A 19,428-nucleotide genomic window follows, 5' to 3' on the forward strand; every position below is an offset into this window, starting at 1 on the left:
GGAGATATCGAGCGATCGTAAACATTAATAGTCGCATACATCGAGTTGACACGGCGCGCGCCAGGCTGCAACTCAAGTCGGCTCAGCTGGCCTACGTACGCTACATGCACAGTATGTACAATATCTATCGCGCATACGACCATAAACAATCATTAGCACGTTTGAGTTCCAGTTCAATCGCGCCTGTCCGTATCTATTACCTCCCAATGACGAAAAATACTTGCTCGCTCAAATCTGCCAGCGAGACTGGTTGATTTCGAAAATTCCTCAAAAGTTAGGCCATTTCGTTTCAGATTTAGGCTTATTTCACGTTAAACAGAATTAGAGGTGATTAATTTTTGTAATGATTAAATGATTGTCCGTTTGGAGTTTGATGTTTGGGTGAAAATGAATTTCAAAGACCGATAGTGACATCCTATAGTATTACTTTACGCCGCAAAGTCTGAAATAATAGCCAAGACTCGGTGTCATTGAACGTAACGTCGTAATTTTAAATTCTAATCCGAGGCGGAGGCTGGTAAACGTCGACTGGTGTCGATGCATGCGCCTACAGCGACGTCCCTTTTGTGCCAGCACAGGCACAAAATACAGTACGTGTCCTGCTGGAACTGATTTTTCGCTCGTCGAATTTCCGGGTACGGAGCTGCGAGTTGCGAAAAGTTATACAGCCAGGCTCTGCGTATACTTAACGTACGAGTGTCATCCGCGTGTACGTCGACCGGCTCCATTATCAATTCTGTCAACTTATCGAGTTACAGATTATATTATATATGCGTATGATAATTTTGATGTCGTTACAATATCGCGCGCGATTCGAAACGCGGCTTGCGTATTTATAATACATATATAATAGTAGCTCCGAGTGATATTGCTCATCAGCTGTCACGTTCCAGGAACCAAACGTGCCTTTTCTCAATTCTCGAGTCTGCGAAACCCTGGCCTCTTTTCTTCTCGCTCGATGCTGCACGCGTGTAACGTAATGTAAACTCGCGCGGCAGTTTGCGCAGCTCTCGCCGCTCGGCTCTCCGAAGCTTTTTCCGAAGCTCGCTCTCGCTGCTTCTGTACAAGACGTTCGTATACTTTGGCCTACTTATACAAATGATAATTGTACATTCGGCTCACGTGACTCTCTCTAATTGACTTTCGGTATTATATGTCTTTTTTTATATTTATATAATATTTAGCCGGTTTTCGCTGGAAAGCCAGCTATACATGTTCTCGAGGCGCTTTTAAAACAAAAGATTTGAAATTCATCGGGCGTCCGTGTCCGTTGCAGTCGTCGTGAAAAATGTCAGTCGTGCGCGCGTAAATATGCATTAGATAGCGATCGAGAGATAGACGAGCGCGTAAAAGCTCTACTCGGCTCGTCGTCGTATACGGAGAAAGCAGCTATGCAGCTGGACGGATGCAGTCCTCGAGCGGCGATAAGCGAGACATGGCACGTTACACAGACAATAGCTCTCCTGTAAGTATCGAGTACGTAACTTGCCGGGGCGAGGCGTTTAAATTACTCCCGGGGTACCTCGTGTGTATTACGCGTAGGTGTCGCACACAGCTCGTGTATGCGTATATATGCGGCGCGTAGAAAATCACACACGTTCGCAATGTAACGCAGCCGCGCGAGCTTATCGACACCTTCTTTGCTGTTTTTTTTCTTGCACGCATAGGCAGTCTCGGCGCGCCGAGTAATCGATAAAGCTGCTTCTAGGAATGCAGTCGGCGCAGAGACTTTGGGCTCGCGAGCGATCGCAATGAGCTGCTCGATTCATTGTGCGCGGTTCGCTCGCGGGAGGAATATGTATCGCTTCTATAAATACCGCGTCGATTGTTCGTAAAATCGAGGCTGACCGCGACTGCAGTGCGTCGTATTATGTGTAACTGCGCGCGCGGGCGCGTATTATTGGCCGATATATCCATAAGCGCGCAAGCTGCCTGCAACTTCGATCCGAGAGTTTATACGATCGACTGCGCAGCTCGAGCTTTGCCACGGCGGCTTTTAACGAAGCTATATACGCGTATTATATATGCGGTTGATACACGCGCGGCTGCATAGGCGGCGCATCACGGATGCCGATCGGATCGCGAGCTACCCTAGAGCTGGAAGAAAAAAAGGAAGCTGCAGCGACGACGCTTTCTCGGGTAAACGAACACCTCCTCGGCTCGCGCTTGCCATTAGATATACCGTCGCAGTGCGGCTAGCAGCTCGTATATATACGGAATATCACGTGCTCGTGTGTATAGCTGGCTTTTATCTATTGCCCCGAGGGGACCTTGACAATGCCCCCGCGCGCGCGCGCAAAAACGCTCGGCTCGCTCGAGGTTTACGCACTCGCAGTGGCGGCGGCTGCATTATGCAGTTCCACAAGTCGATATCGAGGCTGCTGCCACTGCGGCTATACATGGTATTTGCGCAGCTGCGCAACATCTCGCACGGACACTTCGATAAGATGGTTTTTTCCAAAGTAAATAATGCAATGAAAAGTGGCTCGCTCGAGTGCGCCTCGATTTTTTTCCCCTCACCAACTCGAGCAGTCACAGTTATAGTTTTACCATTTATATACAGTGTATATGTTTTTTTGTTCGAGTTATACGATGCACGAAGGTGAGCGTAAAGAAAACAACGACCGCCACACGCGAAAGCTCGACGATGACGACAATTGCTCGTAGCACATAAATTTGAATGTGTTTGACTTACGCGTGCTCGAGTGTACACAAGCGGCGTACGATTGAAAAATACTCGTGCATCGAGTCATTACCAGCGACAACACGAAAACCGCATCGCCGCGCGTGGATCGTGCCAATTGTGCCACTAGCCGAAATCCGTACGTCAAATATGCGGGCACTCGCGGAGCTTTTGATGAATCGCTTAAATTTCGACTTTCACTCTGTGTAATCTGGCTCAATTAATCGGCAGTGCCCGAGTAATAATATAAAAGGCCGCGTCTGCATTATATACATAAATGCACGACCTGTGCAGTGCACACAATCTCTCGCGCTTCTCTTTCGGATACAGATTTCCTTTTTTTCTTGCTCGGTTCGTCGTTTTCGTCGTCGTGGTCGTTGGTAAATTCTCGGCGTGTGTGTATTAAACACGATGCACGTCGAGAGGATCGCGTGCGCCGCTGGTAGGTATAACGTATACGGGCCGTGCACACCGCATATCGGCTATACCGTTAATTGATTCGCCATACTCTTCGCGCGCCGAGTACATAAAGCAGCCAACAGCTCTCGAACCGATGCTGTATTATAAACGGGCGCGTATTATGCCTTACAGAGACTAGGAAGTCGGGACACAGCAGCGATCGTGCGACATAATTGATTCGTCACGCCTCCGTTTAATTGATCCGACAAAAGAGAGAGAGAGAGAGAGAGAGAGACGATCTCGAGCGAGCTCGGAGGCGCACGTGCAATTATTGGCGCGATTATATTATAAGCGCCGCGCGCGTACCGTATTTATGAAGAGTGAAAATGCATCATCGGCCACGACGAGCCCGTGAAGCCGAATGTGTGTCGTGACTTTTTTCTCTCTCTCTCTCTTTGTCCGTCTCTCTCATTCGCAGAGCTATTATCCGGCAACTCGCCGCCCGTGTGTATCGATGATTTTAAATTATCTCCTTTAACTACCAGCTTTATTGCGATTCAGACGTCGGGCGCGCCAACTTTGAAACGATACATCCGTGTAAGAGAGACGTTTGTGCGTTATTACTTTGTTATTTGCACGTTGGCATATATTATGAGCCAACACTTTTAACGCTCAACTTTCTAAAATGTATCGCGTAGTTATAAAGGTACTCGTCTCGAGCGACGCGAGCTTTTACGACTCGTTATTAAACGCGAATTCTCTTCTCTCTTCGGCCACAATCAAAGCCACCTCGCGCGCGCCTCTTTACACTATACGAAATTTGTTCGATTATCTCTAGCTGCACTTGCACAACGTCGGGATCCGACTGCGCGCGAAATCTTAATTTGCGCTTGAAAATTTATCGTCCATTGTGAGAGGGTGCATTTTTCGATCGAGTCGAGCTTTGACAGCTCTGCACACATACGCGATGAGCAGCTGAGTGGGTGTTTGCGCAACTGAGCAAATGGCCGCTCTCGAGTACCGCAAGTAAAATGCAATATTGACGGCATTTTATTTGTATACGATAGAGAAAAATTGTCGATTAGACGAGTTTTAATGATGTTGTCCGTACTCGCTATGCTCACTAAATTTTACAAGCCATTAAGGCAGCTGCAACGGTGAAATCGCTCTTTCTCACACGTACGTGCATATAACTGCCATTTGACGGCTGTTTCGCAAGCCGCGATGATTTACCACGTGTGTTTCGCGGCGCTGACAAACATTTCTCCGTGAAAATCATACAAAAGCTCGAGCGAGCCGAACAAGTTGGATCAGAAAACGGAACTGCAGCTCTTAATTATATCAATAATAGCGTATACTTACTTTCGCTTGGCGGCCTGAGAGGCACGACGCGCAGGTCCGAGCCGTTATCGTGGATAGACGATGTGGCATTGGGTAGCGAGGACGGGCGACTTCCACCGGTAGCCCCGGTCCAGACGACGATCAGCAACGCGGCCAGTAGTACAAAAGCCAGACCGGCCGCCACCTCGGCGAGACGGTGCTGCGAGCAGCTGCCCATGGCTGCGCCCCTTCACGTCGCTCTCCTGCAAGTGCCAACGTCCCACAATCGGTATATACAACATACAGGTTTAATACATTTACAAATGACTGGATGAGAAGCGGCTGGTAGGTATATATGTACAAGGTGCGGGAGAGAAACTGTATATATGCGCATACGGATTCGTGCCTCGAGCTCGTGCGAGCATACATTATATACGCGCGAAACGAGAGCAGGAGCCGAGTTGCAGCGCGACACATGCGTGCAGTGCACACACCCGCCCGCTCGCTGCCGTACGGGAATAGGCGCGGACAACAAGAAGAGTAGCCCAACTCGGTTATTCTTAGGCAGCTCGAGAGAGAGTCGAATCGAGCTTTTATATATGCGCGCAGTGACACACCGGCGAGGCACTATAACGCGATTATTATATAGACTTTCGGATGGCTCGAGCTTGCCGGCTATGCATGAGGATCCGTAAAATCAACTTTTTCATTGCCCCCTTGCGAATAAACGATTTCTCGATTGTACCTGAGCTAACGTCGAGAAAGTTCAGTTGCAGCTCGGCGATTTTAATTGAAACGACGAAAATGAATTCTTCCGCGTGATCGAGCCCCGACGATATATAAATTTCTCGACTCCGCCTCTCCATGGCTTCTCTCCCGGTCTCTCGTCGAGGTAATCGCGCTATTTTAGCCGAGTGCGCTGTGCACTGCACGCTCGAGAGTAGATTATACGCGGACGATCTCTACTGCTCTCTCGATCTCTCGTAATGCGAATCTCCTTGACCTTAGCGAATAGACTACTCGAGATTATCCGTGAGATGTTGCCTCGTGGCTTTTTTCTTCCGACCACGAGCCGTTATCGATCGGCCAATTTTCCGGCCGTACTTCGCGCAGGGCAAATACCCACGTGATTAATTAACAAAATGATGTAGACAACGAACTTGCTACACGGAGGGAATTCACGAAAGCGTGATATATGCGACCGGATCGAGAATCAACGACGCGTATACGGATCGGAGCTCGGTACACGTACGTGCATGCAGCCGGTGAAATTCGACGCTCATCTTCTTTGCTCCCGAGCCCGCAAAAGAAAAGAAAAACGCGTCTCGCGATACCAAACATTTTTTTGAGAATTCAATTATATTCACCGCAGCTCGAGTACACAATGCAGCGTGCACATACACACACATACCTCCGAGGCGAAGATCCTGTAGAGGCGCGACGCCGAATCATCGCCGCTCTGCTAGACCCCTCGACGAGCCTGAAGCCGTATTATTGTACTTGCTCAGCCGGTGCTGTTGCTGATGCTCTTGCCACTGCTGCTACTTATATACTTACTACTGCTGCTGCTGCTGCTGCTGCTGCAGACTCTGCGATCCGTATCTCGAGCACGAAATTCTTACGTATTCTTCTTGGGTCGCGCCTTTTTTGTCTGCGCGTTTGCTGTGCTACGCGTCGATCAGCTCCAGTGGCGACGATTCGCCCTTGCGTTATCTTCTTCGAGTTGTGCTGCAACAGAGAAGAAAGAGAAGCGAGATGAGTTTCGTCGAGACGACAACAAAAAGAACGACGACTTGACGAGATCATTACTCGGCGTGTTTCGCGGTAGACGCATTATATGGTGCGTCAACTCGAGAAGCGAGACCCATTTCGGGGGTGGGCCGCGCCGATCGCGAGACCAGCTCTCGTCTCACAATGGCATACAAAGTGACGAGGAATGCCGAGTGCGTAGCTCTCTCTCGACGAGCTGAGTCACTTTTTTGCGACAGGACGTGTTCCTCTTTTTCTTTTTTCTTTTTTTTCTCCGTTGCCTCGCCGTCAACAAATTGGCCAACAGCCGTTTGCTATTTATACGTGGCTTGAGGTCCGGCACGAAATTCGCGGAATCGCGTTGCGATCGCTTTTAATTTGCATTTTACACGCGAAACCACATATCGCACTCACACTCGCTCGGGCACGGGACGCAGACTCGTATATGCTTTTGTGCATCGAATAGGTGCTGCTACGCACGAAGCAGAAACTTGACGAGAACCGACGGTGATTTTGAAAAATCATGCGACGATTATCATTTGCATAACAAGCCCGTGCTTTTATAAATGATCGTGCCGAAATCCGAGGCTTTTATCCGCGCGCGGCCCACTCGGCTCCATTATGCGTGCGTGTCTCGCGATGGGAAAAGCCGACGAGGTGCGCTGCGAGATTGCGAGGCGCCCTATACCGATCGACGAGCGACTGCTCTCCTAATGCATCGCGGCTCGATTCGGAGCACGGCTCTCAGCAAGAGAGCTCCGCGCAGATAAGCCGCATAATATATTTTTCACCGTGCAGAAACCAAATTCTGTGTATCTGCTTGTATAAATCAAAAAGCTATTCGTTAAAGAAGGGAAAAAGTAATAGGAAAAATTTATCGCGTGTGTGCCTCGACGAGAGAAAGAGCTCGCGAGTCGGGCGCTAGCTATATGGCCTTATCTTAATTGAATCAAAATAGAGACGAGAACGCGTTGGCTAAGCATAAATCCCGGCCACTTGCCCATAAATCGCGAATAGATGTACGCGCGCAATCAAGATGTTGATAAAAAAAAAACGTACACGAAGAAAAAAGAGCCAAGCGAAGGCGCGAAATACGTACACATATATTTTATCTAGCCGTTACACATTTCATAATAAGTCAGCAACAGCAGTGGAGCGCTCGAAGCATTCGCACTTGTAACGTACATGCGTGCACATCTCTCTCTTTCTCTGTCTCTCTCTCTCTCGTCGCGCTGCACGCGCAGCTGGGCAATTAAGTCATAAGTTATCTTATTTTTTTTTCGCGCGCGCATACGCGTGTGTATCTCGACGCGAGCTGTCAACAACGACGCCGTGTGTGCATCAGCAGCAGCAGCATATATAACGGTTGGGATAAAAAGAAAGTGGCTGCACTTTGCATATGGTCCATTCGTCTTATAGAGCTCTCGGGGCGCGCGCAAAAAACAGTAACGGATTACTCGCTGCGACCCGTTAAAAAAAGATGCGGGGAAAAAATTAACAGGGGCACATGAGGCTGGCGCACGCGTCGATGCAAGGAAAAATCTCTCCGTATATATACTTTTGTACGAAGTTCACAACCAATAACACCTTATTCGTCGATATAGTCGGCAACCACGCAAAATCCCATGTGTGCGCGAGAGTAAGTATATAGATTCTTATCGGATTTCTTTCGCTGGCAGATTTATCTGTCGAGGCATGAAATAGCCGCTCGCATAAGCCGATGTTTTAGCAGGATATAGGCAGTAGCCTTTTTTTGCATCTGTTGTCGGAGAGTCCGAGATGCTCGGGAGCTTCTAATGCGCGAAATGCCGCGCTGCAGGTATATATACGGCCTACGTACATATATAGCTCTTCCACGCCGTTAATATACAATGCCTGCGAGAGAGCTACCTAAAATTTATTGCCCAAGCTACAAGTATTCCATATTGAATTACCGCTGTATAATATTTTGACTTTTTTGCTGGCGCGCGTAGATATCGAATGCGTCGGCCGATTGGCGAAATCGGCTTAACACAAAAATGCGCAGGATTATTGCCAGTGTATATTTAATCGAACGTAATAATCCTATTCTGTCTCCATGCGGACCGATAAAAAAAATAGAAAAACAAGCTATATATGCGCGCGTCTCGGCGACAGCGCCTATACATACTGCATGCTACATAGGCGGCAGAAAAAAAAAGCCGGAGAAAAAAAAAGAAGGAGCGCGGCAACAAGTGAGCGCGCATATATATTGGCTGCACTTAATACCCATCTATCATTCGAATTATTGAGATCAGAGCCTACTTAGGAGACTTTGGAATATATGGACGCGGCGTTATTATTATATTAAGTGCGTATACGCGCGGCTATCGGTGCAACTCAGTCTCGCGTGATACACTGCGTGTTCGAGGAGGCATGAATTACGCGACTATTAAGCCAAGGTCCCGTATAATCAGCTCGTTCGGCATCGTAATGCCTGCCGCGCTAACTAATGTAACCGAACAATTATTATAAGTAGCTGTGTATACATGCCGTACATATACACGTATATATAAGCGAGTTGCATGCTCCGATCGATACGTCTACATTATATATAGTTTATGTTTGACGGCGGCGAGCGGCTTGTCTTAATTCTCCCATGGCGACTCGTATTTCACGTCTACCGGCATCCGAATTGTTTCGGGGCTTATATTCGAGGATGGCCTGCAAAAATGCGCTGCACATAAAGGCGATGATCTATTAATAATATTATATACGCGCGAGGACTATCGAATATCGGCCGGAGCGCATCGCGAGCACAAAGCTAACCCTGTATGTATACGAAAGCGTAGCAAAGTAGCGACAAACGCTTCATAATTCATCGCTCTCTATTCTCTCTCTCTCTCTTTCTCCACGTCCGACCTTTGCCGCGAGGCATAATATGCGTGCGCTGCAGCACACCGAGGCACTGCGCGCTATACCTATATATAACACGCGCGCATCTATTCGCACAGTCTCAAGTACGTGTATATATTTAAAACGTGGATGTTGGAAGTTTATACAAGGCGCGAGATCGAATGGCTCTGGTGTGTCATTAAAAAAATATATAATACGTGCTCGGCTTCGCGGAATCGACGTATTTATGCACCGATTGAGACGCGCTCGTTCGCTCGATCGACCGCTGCACTCAGCGAATATTTCATACAACGAATATACATGCCCCATCCAAATACTGTCCGGATGTGAAAATCTTGAATGTTTTCGCACTGCCCAGCGATCGTATGTCTGTCCGTCGACAATTTGGGATCCGACTCGGAAAACAAACGCGAGCTATCTGCGAGATTGTTTATCGTTTCAACGAGCCCCTACTTGGCTGTATTTTCTTGCGAAATTTTACCAAAGATGACCAACCAAGTGCTACGCACGTTCGAAATCTCTCGCAGTGGCCAATTTTAGCATCGAGATGCTCTTATCGCGAGTGTAATGATTTCTGCTCCGAACTGCTCGCTTATTCGAGCGAGAAACTTGCGAGCTTGTGCACTTGCGGAACTTGCGAATCTCCGCGTAAGAGCGAGCCGACGATTATAGAACGGCATTTCCGGCCGATCGTTTGTGCGCCAGCAAAAGCAATTGAATTTCAGAATTGCAAAAGTGGATTAAGGATTTAGTTATAGCTACTCCTGTGAAAAAAGAGAGACAGAGAGAGAGAAAAAAAATAATAAAGTCGACGATTTGTCATAAATATATGCAGGAGCTTCTGTCTTTTAATCGGATTTCATCCGCGTTGTAAAACACGTCGATTATGTCACGCGCTCGACGACGACGACGCGGTCATTACCATACATAAGCAGCTCGGCCTGTACTCGGTTTTGCGTATCAATTATTATCAACGGACGCGTACATAAAGCTGCGATCCAAAAGCCCCCCCTGCATCCCATACGGCAATAATGTCTCTGTCGAGTCTCGAGCGGCGAGACAATTACTCACGCGGTATCATCCACCCACGCAGCTGCTGCACGCGTTAGGCTGCTGCACCCACGGCAGTGTACGGCTACGTGGAAAGGTGTAGCGACCCTCTATCTTCAATAAAAGCAAAAAAATAAGAGGAGAGCGAAACACAGGGCGCGTACGCGATGCACAAGGATGGGTTCTATTGCCGCTTAGCCGCTGTCGCGTCGGGCCGAGCTAAGCCAAGCTGCGAATGTTTATTTTGCCGCGCGAGCGCACAAAGCTTTTTATTATTCGCGTGTACGGCGAGATTGCCCGACTTGCTGCTGCTGCTGCTGACTGCCTCGTAAAGTCCGCATTTACATGCGTAATGATACCGATGCGCCTATACACTCGCCCATTGTCCCGATAGTTTTTGTGCGGCTGAAATTTTGGATCTCGCAGATCGTATAATGCAGCTTTTAAATAGGAGCGAAAAATAACGGCACGAATGCAAACTATTTACGATCAGGCCCGCCGAGGATAGTAATAAAATCGGTATAATCGAGCTATTTGCGGTCGCTCTATACGTGTGAAATAAAACCAAAAGCTAATGAAAGTGCATCTTTTATATGAATTCAAATGTATGAACTGCAGCACCGGGATTTACTTAGGCATCCGGCCAAAAGCAGCGATCAAAGCTCGTGCACGTTTGAAGCTCGCAATCCGCGTAAGGGACGATCAATTCGCCAGTGTTGTACTTGGTTTGTAGAGAGAGAGAGAGAGAGAGAAGCACATATTACTATGTCAACATCGTAAATCGGTATACTAGAGAAATATTTTGGTAAGCGTAGACTTCTTGAAAATTCGAGGCTTTAATCGTCCAATATACGGCTGCATTTATACTCGATTTCGATCGTAACTTGCAGTATGGTTTAAGCGATCGACTCGTTTTCATCGCGCGATGAAATCAACGAGGACAGTTTCGAGTAAAAACGACGTCTCTTTCTTTCAAAAGCTCGAAGCGGAGACACGAATATTTAGTGCGATAATCTCTTTGAGGCAAGTGCGCGCTCGTAAATGCAGCTTAAAATATACACGGCGTATTACGAGCGAGACACGACGACGACGAGCACTTTTGGCCTCTTGATTCCAATCGATGTACTCCGCTGGACTCTCTCATTCTCTTGTTTATCCACTCGGATGCTTTATTCAATGGAGTCGAGCAAAGAGCGTAAAAATGCGCCGCATTAAAAATGCCTCGAGCTGTAGCGCACATGAAAATATCGAATTTATTAGCTGACGCGCGCGATCCGCTCGAGATATAATGCTTAATTGCAATATTTCACTGTATTTTTCGATACGTCCTATTTATACTCGGCGAGCTGCTCTAAATATACAACGATTTGCATATGTGTAAGGACGTTTTTATTTTTACCCCCCTCGCGGCGCACGATCGATCCGCAGCAGCATTTCCACGTGTATACCTTTATGTGCTTTCAAATGGCAATAAATCGCAGCGGAGGCATTAACTAATTATACAGAAATGTCATTACGCGTACGCGCGTATTTGATTCTCTCGAGCTGATATATGTACAGTGGCACGAGCGAAATAAAGAAATCGCGAAATTGCACAATAAGCTCTCTCGGCTGCTATTATCGCCGAGCGATATCTCTCTCTTTTTCTTGTGTGCACTACATATAGCATAGACGCGTATAATATAGTCGTGAGAAAGAAACGTGCTCGGCTCGACGTACTTCTTTTTTCCATTTCAGTAGAGGCTCGAGCACCAGCGGCTGATTAAGTTTTTTTTTCCAAGGATGAGATCGTTTTTGGGCAAAGCAACTACCAATGACAAGTTGATGAATTATTCCACGAGTAAAGGGGGGACCGAACTGAGCTACGACGACGAAGGGGGTTAACGGTTATATCGAGGCATACCGCTACGTAAATATCGCGCAAACGGCTGCAGATTTTCATAATAGAGAGCCAAATGATGACTTATCGATTATTCATGATTACAGGCGCGTGGCCAATCAGCGACCTTCGGCTACGTGTATGCACAATATAATAAGTGACAGGTCGTGGCTATGTGTGTGTGCTGCAGTGTACCTTGCGCTCGCAAAAAGAAAGAATCCACCGTTGCTCTCGATAAAAGTTCACGTGCATCTGTGTGTATGGGCACGTTGTAGCGGTGACGCAATGTCGTCTTCTCTCTTTCTTCTCTCCAGCTGAAGGGGGGCCTGTGTTTATGTACAACAGCTTGTCTCCGCTACCACGTCGGCGTGGGTATACGTCTCGGACCCGTCACGATTATATCGTTAGCCAATCGCTCATCCACGATCGAGCGATTCGCAATTCGCTCCGCGGCCGATGCGATCGAGACAGAAAGAGAGAATCGTGCGAGCCGTATACGATCGACAAAATGCACTCTGTACACAAAAGTACGCACGCGTACACACAGGCACGGCCGAAAATATTTATTTACGCTGCGTTGTGTTGTTCGCTCATCTCGAGTTACACGTATATATTACGATCGATTCCTTTCTCATTGCGAGTCGAGCGTTGGCACGTATAAATGCATGCATTACGCCAGTCATTATACAATATGCGTGAATGTAGGTATATAGCCAGGCCCCCGTATATACATTAGCCACCGTAAATCACAAAATCGTAAATGCCCGCCGGGATAAATGATCGGTCGGTCGCGAGGCACGCACGTCCATGCCAACAAGCCCATGTGCGCCTAGACCCGAGAACTGACTCGACGCGCGGTGTTATTTTGACGAGGCACTTTTGACTCGGGCACTAAAAAGGAGCGACCACGGGTATAAAGGCTACGATCGCGATTCGCTCGCTCGGCCGACCGATGAAAAGTCTATGATACATTGTTGCTCTCTTTTACTGCGCCTCGTGCTTATTTCTTCCTGCTTCTTTACAGCTGCCCAATTTTTTTTCTTTCATTTCTTCTTTTTCATCCTCGGACAATGCGCGCGTACAATGTCGCGCTCTTTTTACGAGTCGCGAAAAAAAGGAGGAGGATGAGACGTGCAACTTGGCTCTACGTGGTGGGTTCAAGGGTTTCGTAATAGTACATAATGGCTAACGTGCGTGCGGCTCATTACTCAAAGCCACGCTGTTACTTGCTCATCGGTGTAACGTATTGTGGCGTACGCACTGGCCACTTTCCAGGTACGCGCGAATCTCTGAAAAGCTCAAATACGCGCGCGTGCTACACGATGCGCCATTTGTGAAAGAAACAGCAGCGAGAAAAGCCATTAACGATGGTGCAAATAAAAGCTGAAAACGAACTGCGTGACGCCAGCAGCTAGAGTGAATAATGTCGAATTCGCCCGGACACGCCAAGCGCATCGATCGTGAAAATGACGCAAATTTTTCTTCCGCAGCTGAGCCGATCGTGACACCTTTTTCTTTTCTTTCTTTTTCTCCTTTTTAATTCATTCCAGTCGCGTTAAGCGAAGGTTTATTGCCCGCAGAAAAAAATAAAGTAGAAAAGTCAATTGATTTGATTTGCAGACACGTGCGCGCGCAGCGAGCTTTGTGTTTTACAATTGTAGTTTGATTTTACGAGGCATAAATTAATATTGTTTCTAAATCGGCAATGAAAAATTATAAATGTATCTTTCAAAGCTCGACTCACGCTGCTTGCGAGCGAGTGAGTATAATATCCGAGGCGAGCGCGAGGCATACTGACAATACCGCACGAACTGCTCGTAAATATAATTGAGTAGTTTCAAAAGCACACAAAGGATGAAAGAATCGGCCGAGATAATAATACTACGCGTTTGCATATATCTGCATGTAGTTGCGAGCGAGCTATAACAATTAGCCAGGACGCAAGCTAATGATAGATATTAATTCGTCTCGAATCAAGTTGTCAAAATATCGATTCGCCTTTAACATGTAATGCCAGATCCTCCTTCGCAAATCCGTCAATCAATCACGGGGTCTATCTATGTAGCTGTGTCTGGGCACGACTTTGACTTGTCTCTGCGCGTACAATCGGTGTTTTTTTTCGCAGACGCATCTCCGTGAATATAATAACTATTGTGGGCGCGCGAGGTTTTTGGTCCGAGAGCCGGAGATAATAGCGTCTGATCTTATGATTCCTGGGATAGACTACGAGCAAGAGAGGGCTACGTATACGCGATACATAAGTATATGCACGATCGTCAAGGTCGGCTTTAATTCGATAATTTGCCCCGATACATTTCGTCATTTGTATCTCGCTCAAGGTATCCGATACGTATCCGCTCGCACCTTCGTCGTGAGAATGTCCACTTTCTTTTTTTTACATTTTCTTCTCTTTTTCTTTGTCAAACTCAGCGCAAGTACGCCAGTTTTCATTCATTCGGGCACGTATAACATGCTCGGTTGACACGCAAACGTCCGTTTTTCATAATTTTTTTTTCCCGCGAAATTATGAATATTCTAATGTTCACGTAGAGCAGTGGTCGTGCGCGCGAGTTGTACATCACGTTCCGCTGTATAAAGTTAATTGAAAACCGACACTAAGGAGCGAGAGAGAGAGAAAAAAAGAGGTAAGCTCGGGCTCGGAAATTGCGTGTAGTATAGACTGGCCGTTCGTCATCGTAAATGTGTTTATTTTGCGAAAGATCGAGTGTACGTACGCGACGCTCGTAAAACAATAATAAATTTCAAGATTCCGTAGCGGTCTCTCCCTCGTTACAAATGAGCCAACGATATAAAGTGCAGCAGCTGCAGCTCACACCTACTCCGCTCGTCTACTCATTCAACATGTGTGATTCGCGTGAACGTATCGATACGCGATCGGCTGGTAATCGGTATATCCTCTTGTAGACCACAGCTGGTGTTGACATTTCTGAGCGATCGCGAGCGACGCTGTCAAAGTAAAACGAAAGCCGTGTAAACAAGGTAGATTTTTGCGTGCTCGCAACAAAGAAGAGAAGCAGAGGCAATTGTTGGACATACCGAGGCGTAAAATCGTTTCGAGACTTCCGACATTTTTCGCGCATTCTGCGGTCAAGCGTTTAAACACGATTGTGGGCGCGTGTCTAGGCGCATTCATATAATAGCAAAACATAGACACAATAGCGAGACGTGACGCGTGCGCGCGTGCAGTACATTAAGTACATTAGAAATTAGGCCCTCATTTTTCGAAGCTTAACAGCTCGAGCGTGTGCGCGATGTGCGTGCAATAATTGTTGCTAGCTTCGAGCATGTAGAGTACGTACGTAGCCGCACACAGGCCAATAAATCATCGTCCACGCGTGTAATTACGCTAGCCATGCACTATAATTTTCTACTCTCTCTCTCTCTCGCTGGAGCACGGCGTGATAAAGCAAAAGTCAACACAAACCGAGTACGCGAATACGTAATTTGATTATTTTTCTCTCCTCTCGCATCTGTACGTATACGTATGCATACACGAGTATATTTAATCGAGTTGCGAGCGCGCGAGAAGCAAGAAAAGGATATCGATTCAGATGTGCAGCATCTCTCGAGCTTGTACACTGCAGGTATAATGGAGTGCGGGCAAGGAGGCGCGTTGGCCGCACGTTTGGTCTAGGATATAGCATTACACGAGATACGTCTGCTGCAATAATAGTCGGCGATGTACCTGCGCGCCTTGTACGTGTGCTCCGCAGCACGCAGTGTACAACGTGTTCGGTATAAAGACTCGGGTGTACGCAGCCTCGTAATACAACTACTTAGCCGACAGGTGCTGAGAGAAATGCAGCTTGTAATTCAGACTCACGAATACGTATTATGTGTATACTGAACAAGCCTAGGCATTATATCGGCTGCATTGAAACGAGCGGCTATAATGCTTTAAATGCGCAGCTCGTATCGATTGTAAATAGTCGCGCGCGCTGCTAAAGGGATCCAATTCGCATGATGGATAGATGAATGGGATACGGTATAGGATTTCGACTTGTGAGAAGAAAATATAATCGGGCCGCGTATCGGCAAATTGAATCGTTGCGCAAACCTATCATTGTTGCGCGATCCGTATCCAACTCTCGGCTACAAAAAACAATCGCCCCCGCACTTGTGCGCGCGCGCTGCACTTCTAGCGCCACTCGAGTCTATAACAAGCGGCGGGTGACGATCGACTTTTTCCAACCACGTGCGAGTCTGTTTTCTTAACGAGAATTGAATTTTCTCAACGATCGGCTTATATTATCTTTGCCCGAGAGATTTTGATATTTCGTCAGTGCGCAAGTACTTTTGTGCATGCAACACGTACGCCTCGAGATCGAACGACTCTACGATCGTTCGCGTATTTTTTAAGCTTCGCATACTTTCGATTGGCCCTCGATTACAGCACATACATCGTGATATTATGAAGTGGAGAGCGCATCGAATCGCTGACACGGCTCGCGGACAAATCGATCGCGCGCGTGTATATTTACTTATACAATGTAAATAATCGCCTGGCACTGCAGTTCCGATCGTCAGCGCGACGCCGATTATTAAACTTTTCTCTCTCTCTCTTTCTTTGATTGCTCAACTGCGATCGCGCGTGCATAATACCTTGCGCCGATCTCCGATCTGTAACCTACTTATGCTCGTTATGGCTGAATTGTATCGACGAGGCAAATTTTGTTTTTATTATAACGTCATACTCGGTGCAAATCGTGTATAACAAGTTCGTGCACACACACGCGCTCAGAGAGTGAAATTTGTCGCTCATTATCAGCTCTAAAATAGCTCTCTTGTACTGATTGATCTGTCGCCCGAGCTCGTCGATCAAACGAGGAAGTGTTTACGAAACCGATTAAACATTTTTTTCTCTCTCTCTCTCTTTGCTCGGTAGTTTTCGTTGATAACAAAAAAAGGTTACGTCGTGAAATAGGTCGTTACAGTAGCTGTTTGTATCAACACACAGAGAAAGAAAGAAGCGGCCAAGTAAGAGTGAGAGAGAGAAAGAAGCGTCGGCACTACTATCTACATATTTGCCAATAATATACAGCTGGCCTAGTATAAGCGCACGCGGAGGCTCCTTCAAAGACATTAAACGAGTAGCGTCGTTCTAATATTGTGCGTGTGGCTCCGATGTCTTGTGTATGGCAAAGCCGTCGGCTCGCGCGTTTCGAATGATGCACGTGTCTCGCATTATACGGACAATTTTGTTTTTAACTCGTCTCTATGCGTCTGCACTGCTCCTCCCCTGTATATAATGGTTATTAATAGCCACGCGGCGCTAGTCGAAAATTTCTCGATGCGTCGTCGCCTGCAAATTTGCATAATAATTGCCCTCTGCGCTGCTGCTGCTGCCATCGGCAAACTCGGCGCTCGTCTATTTTTTCTCCAGTCAGTCAGCGCGCGTATAAAAGCGCCAGAACGACATTAAAACTTTGCGATTGTTTGCACAACTGCGGGCGCTGGGGTTACCTACGGCTCTATGTTGTACGTGTGTGTGTATGCGAGACCAGCGACGAACGGCACTTTTATCGCGTCTATAATATGCAAACTACATGTATGTACATGTAATACTCGTCTATACGTTCGAGAAGAGAAGAGAGAGAAAGAGAGTGAAGAAAAAAGAAGAAAAGAAATAGCTGCAGTCATGCTTTTATCGGTCATTGTCGATTGTTGCGCGCGTGTACGCGAAGCCGATTATAACGACGGCCGACTCTATCGGGTGCCGATGTACGTAGGTCTCGCTGTGTTGCAAAATACATGCAGCCAAAGTCGCGTGGGCCACGTTTCTGGTACATATATGCGAGTATTATAAGCGGATCACTAAATTTTTTTTCGCGCGCGCGCTCCATCCGACTCACATGTGCTGCTGCTGCTGGACTGGACTCGATGCAGCCAACCATAAAGAATATTTGCAGCGACGTGTTTGTAAAACACACGCCTTGCGAAACGTCTCTGTCTCTCTTTCTCTCTCTCTCATTTCAACTGCGGCTCGATCGTATATTCGTACGTATATGCTTTTTCTTTCGGAAAGCTCGCGGAGCGAATTTTAACGATTCATCACTGAAAATTCATCGAGACACCGTCGAGTTGGATATTTTTCGCTCGAGCGCATCGCCGAGATTTATTCAAAATGTAACGAAATATGCCCCGACGATTGATTCATGCAGAAGTCAAGAGTTTTATTCGAAAAATCCAAGGAGTCGAAAAAATACATGATTATATATATACCTGCTGCGCTAGTCTAGGACAATCTCCACTCCAATCCATCCATGACTTCGACCTGATATGAGTATATCTAACTGCATTCACATGTCTTCGTCAAAAATCAAACGAGCAAGATGTTGCACCAAAATTCACTCGAGCACAAGGTAAACGCGAACTTCAAGCGGCCTGCATTCGAAGAATGTACAAAAAAGCAGTGAACGCCTCTCACGGCCTTTACAATAGTCAGGCAGGAAAAAACTTTGATTAAAAGATGAAAATAAAATTAAGGAATAAGTAAGCCGCGCATCGGCAGAGGAGCGTATGTATATAATACGAAGCTCGTGGGCCTCGGGACAAGGCAGATACGCACGCGGCCGGAGAAGCGGAGCGGCGCCGGACGACGACGATCGGCTACTGACTCGTGGCTGGCTATATCGAGAAGCGCGTGCCTCGTGCGCTTCGCCGAAGCAGCAGCAGCAGCAGCAACTACATACTATAGCATATAGGCATACATGTGTGTTGTAGATTTCTGCAGCGCGCAAAAGAAACTCTCTGTCCCGCAGAAACTGCTCACTACTGCACATTGAATGCCTTGGCTCGACGTTGCTCCGTGTGTCGGTGTGTATGTGTCCGCTGCTGCTGCTGCTGCTGCTGCTGCTGCTGCTGCACACATACACGTATGCAGACGAGGGAGTGGCAGAGGGAGAGAATCGCCGCTGCCGCTGTGCTTCTTTGGCCGCTGTGTATATAATACGGAGGAGGAGACTCGCGGCTGCATGTATATACAACATGGTTCACATATACTTGTGCATTATTTGCGATTTTGCATCCAGGGCTGCTCCAAAGAATCGACGAAATTGTCATCGCCGAAGAAGAGTCTGCGTGTGTTCGGTGGCTCGATCGCGAAGCACGAGCGAGAAAAATAATCAACGACGTCGACTCGGAGATCTCAACGGATAAGGCCTTTTAATTGATACACGCGGAAATATGAAAGCGAGCCAGATAGAAGTGCGCGATTATTCAGCGTCGCGCAGTTGTATAGTCGCGTCCAATAAACCAGGTTATTTCTATTTGGACTGTTTGTTTAGCTTCAACGTACATATAGGATAGGCACTTGATTAAGCTCGGCGAAACTCGGCGTTCGAGTGCCAATTTTGCACGCACATCGCTACGCGTACATTAGTATAAAATATAAGAGAATCGAGCCCGCGACACCTCGGATCGCGGGATTAAAAGCGTCGATTTAATCATCTCA

At 47.2% G+C, this 19,428-nt stretch overlaps 1 protein-coding gene across 1 annotated transcript in view; it reads right to left on the reverse strand.

Moving 5' to 3' along the window:
- Positions 1-18,569, reverse strand: part of LOC106648415 (A disintegrin and metalloproteinase with thrombospondin motifs 15) — a 33,469-nt gene extending 14,900 nt beyond the window's left edge. The window contains exons 1-4 of the mRNA XM_014365311.2: positions 18,198-18,569; positions 5,960-6,130; positions 5,814-5,882; positions 4,445-4,665 (exon numbers count right to left, since the gene is read on the reverse strand). Coding sequence (XP_014220797.1) covers positions 4,445-4,640 — 196 coding nt within the window. The 5' untranslated portion in view covers positions 4,641-4,665; positions 5,814-5,882; positions 5,960-6,130; positions 18,198-18,569. The remainder of the gene's footprint in view (positions 1-4,444; positions 4,666-5,813; positions 5,883-5,959; positions 6,131-18,197) is intronic.
- Between the last annotated feature and the right edge of the window lie 859 nt (positions 18,570-19,428).

The sequence above is a fragment of the Trichogramma pretiosum genome, unplaced genomic scaffold, assembly GCF_000599845.2.
Source record: "Trichogramma pretiosum strain Unisexual culture from Peru unplaced genomic scaffold, Tpre_2.0 scaffold24, whole genome shotgun sequence".
Classification (NCBI taxonomy): Eukaryota; Metazoa; Arthropoda; class Insecta; order Hymenoptera; family Trichogrammatidae; genus Trichogramma; species Trichogramma pretiosum.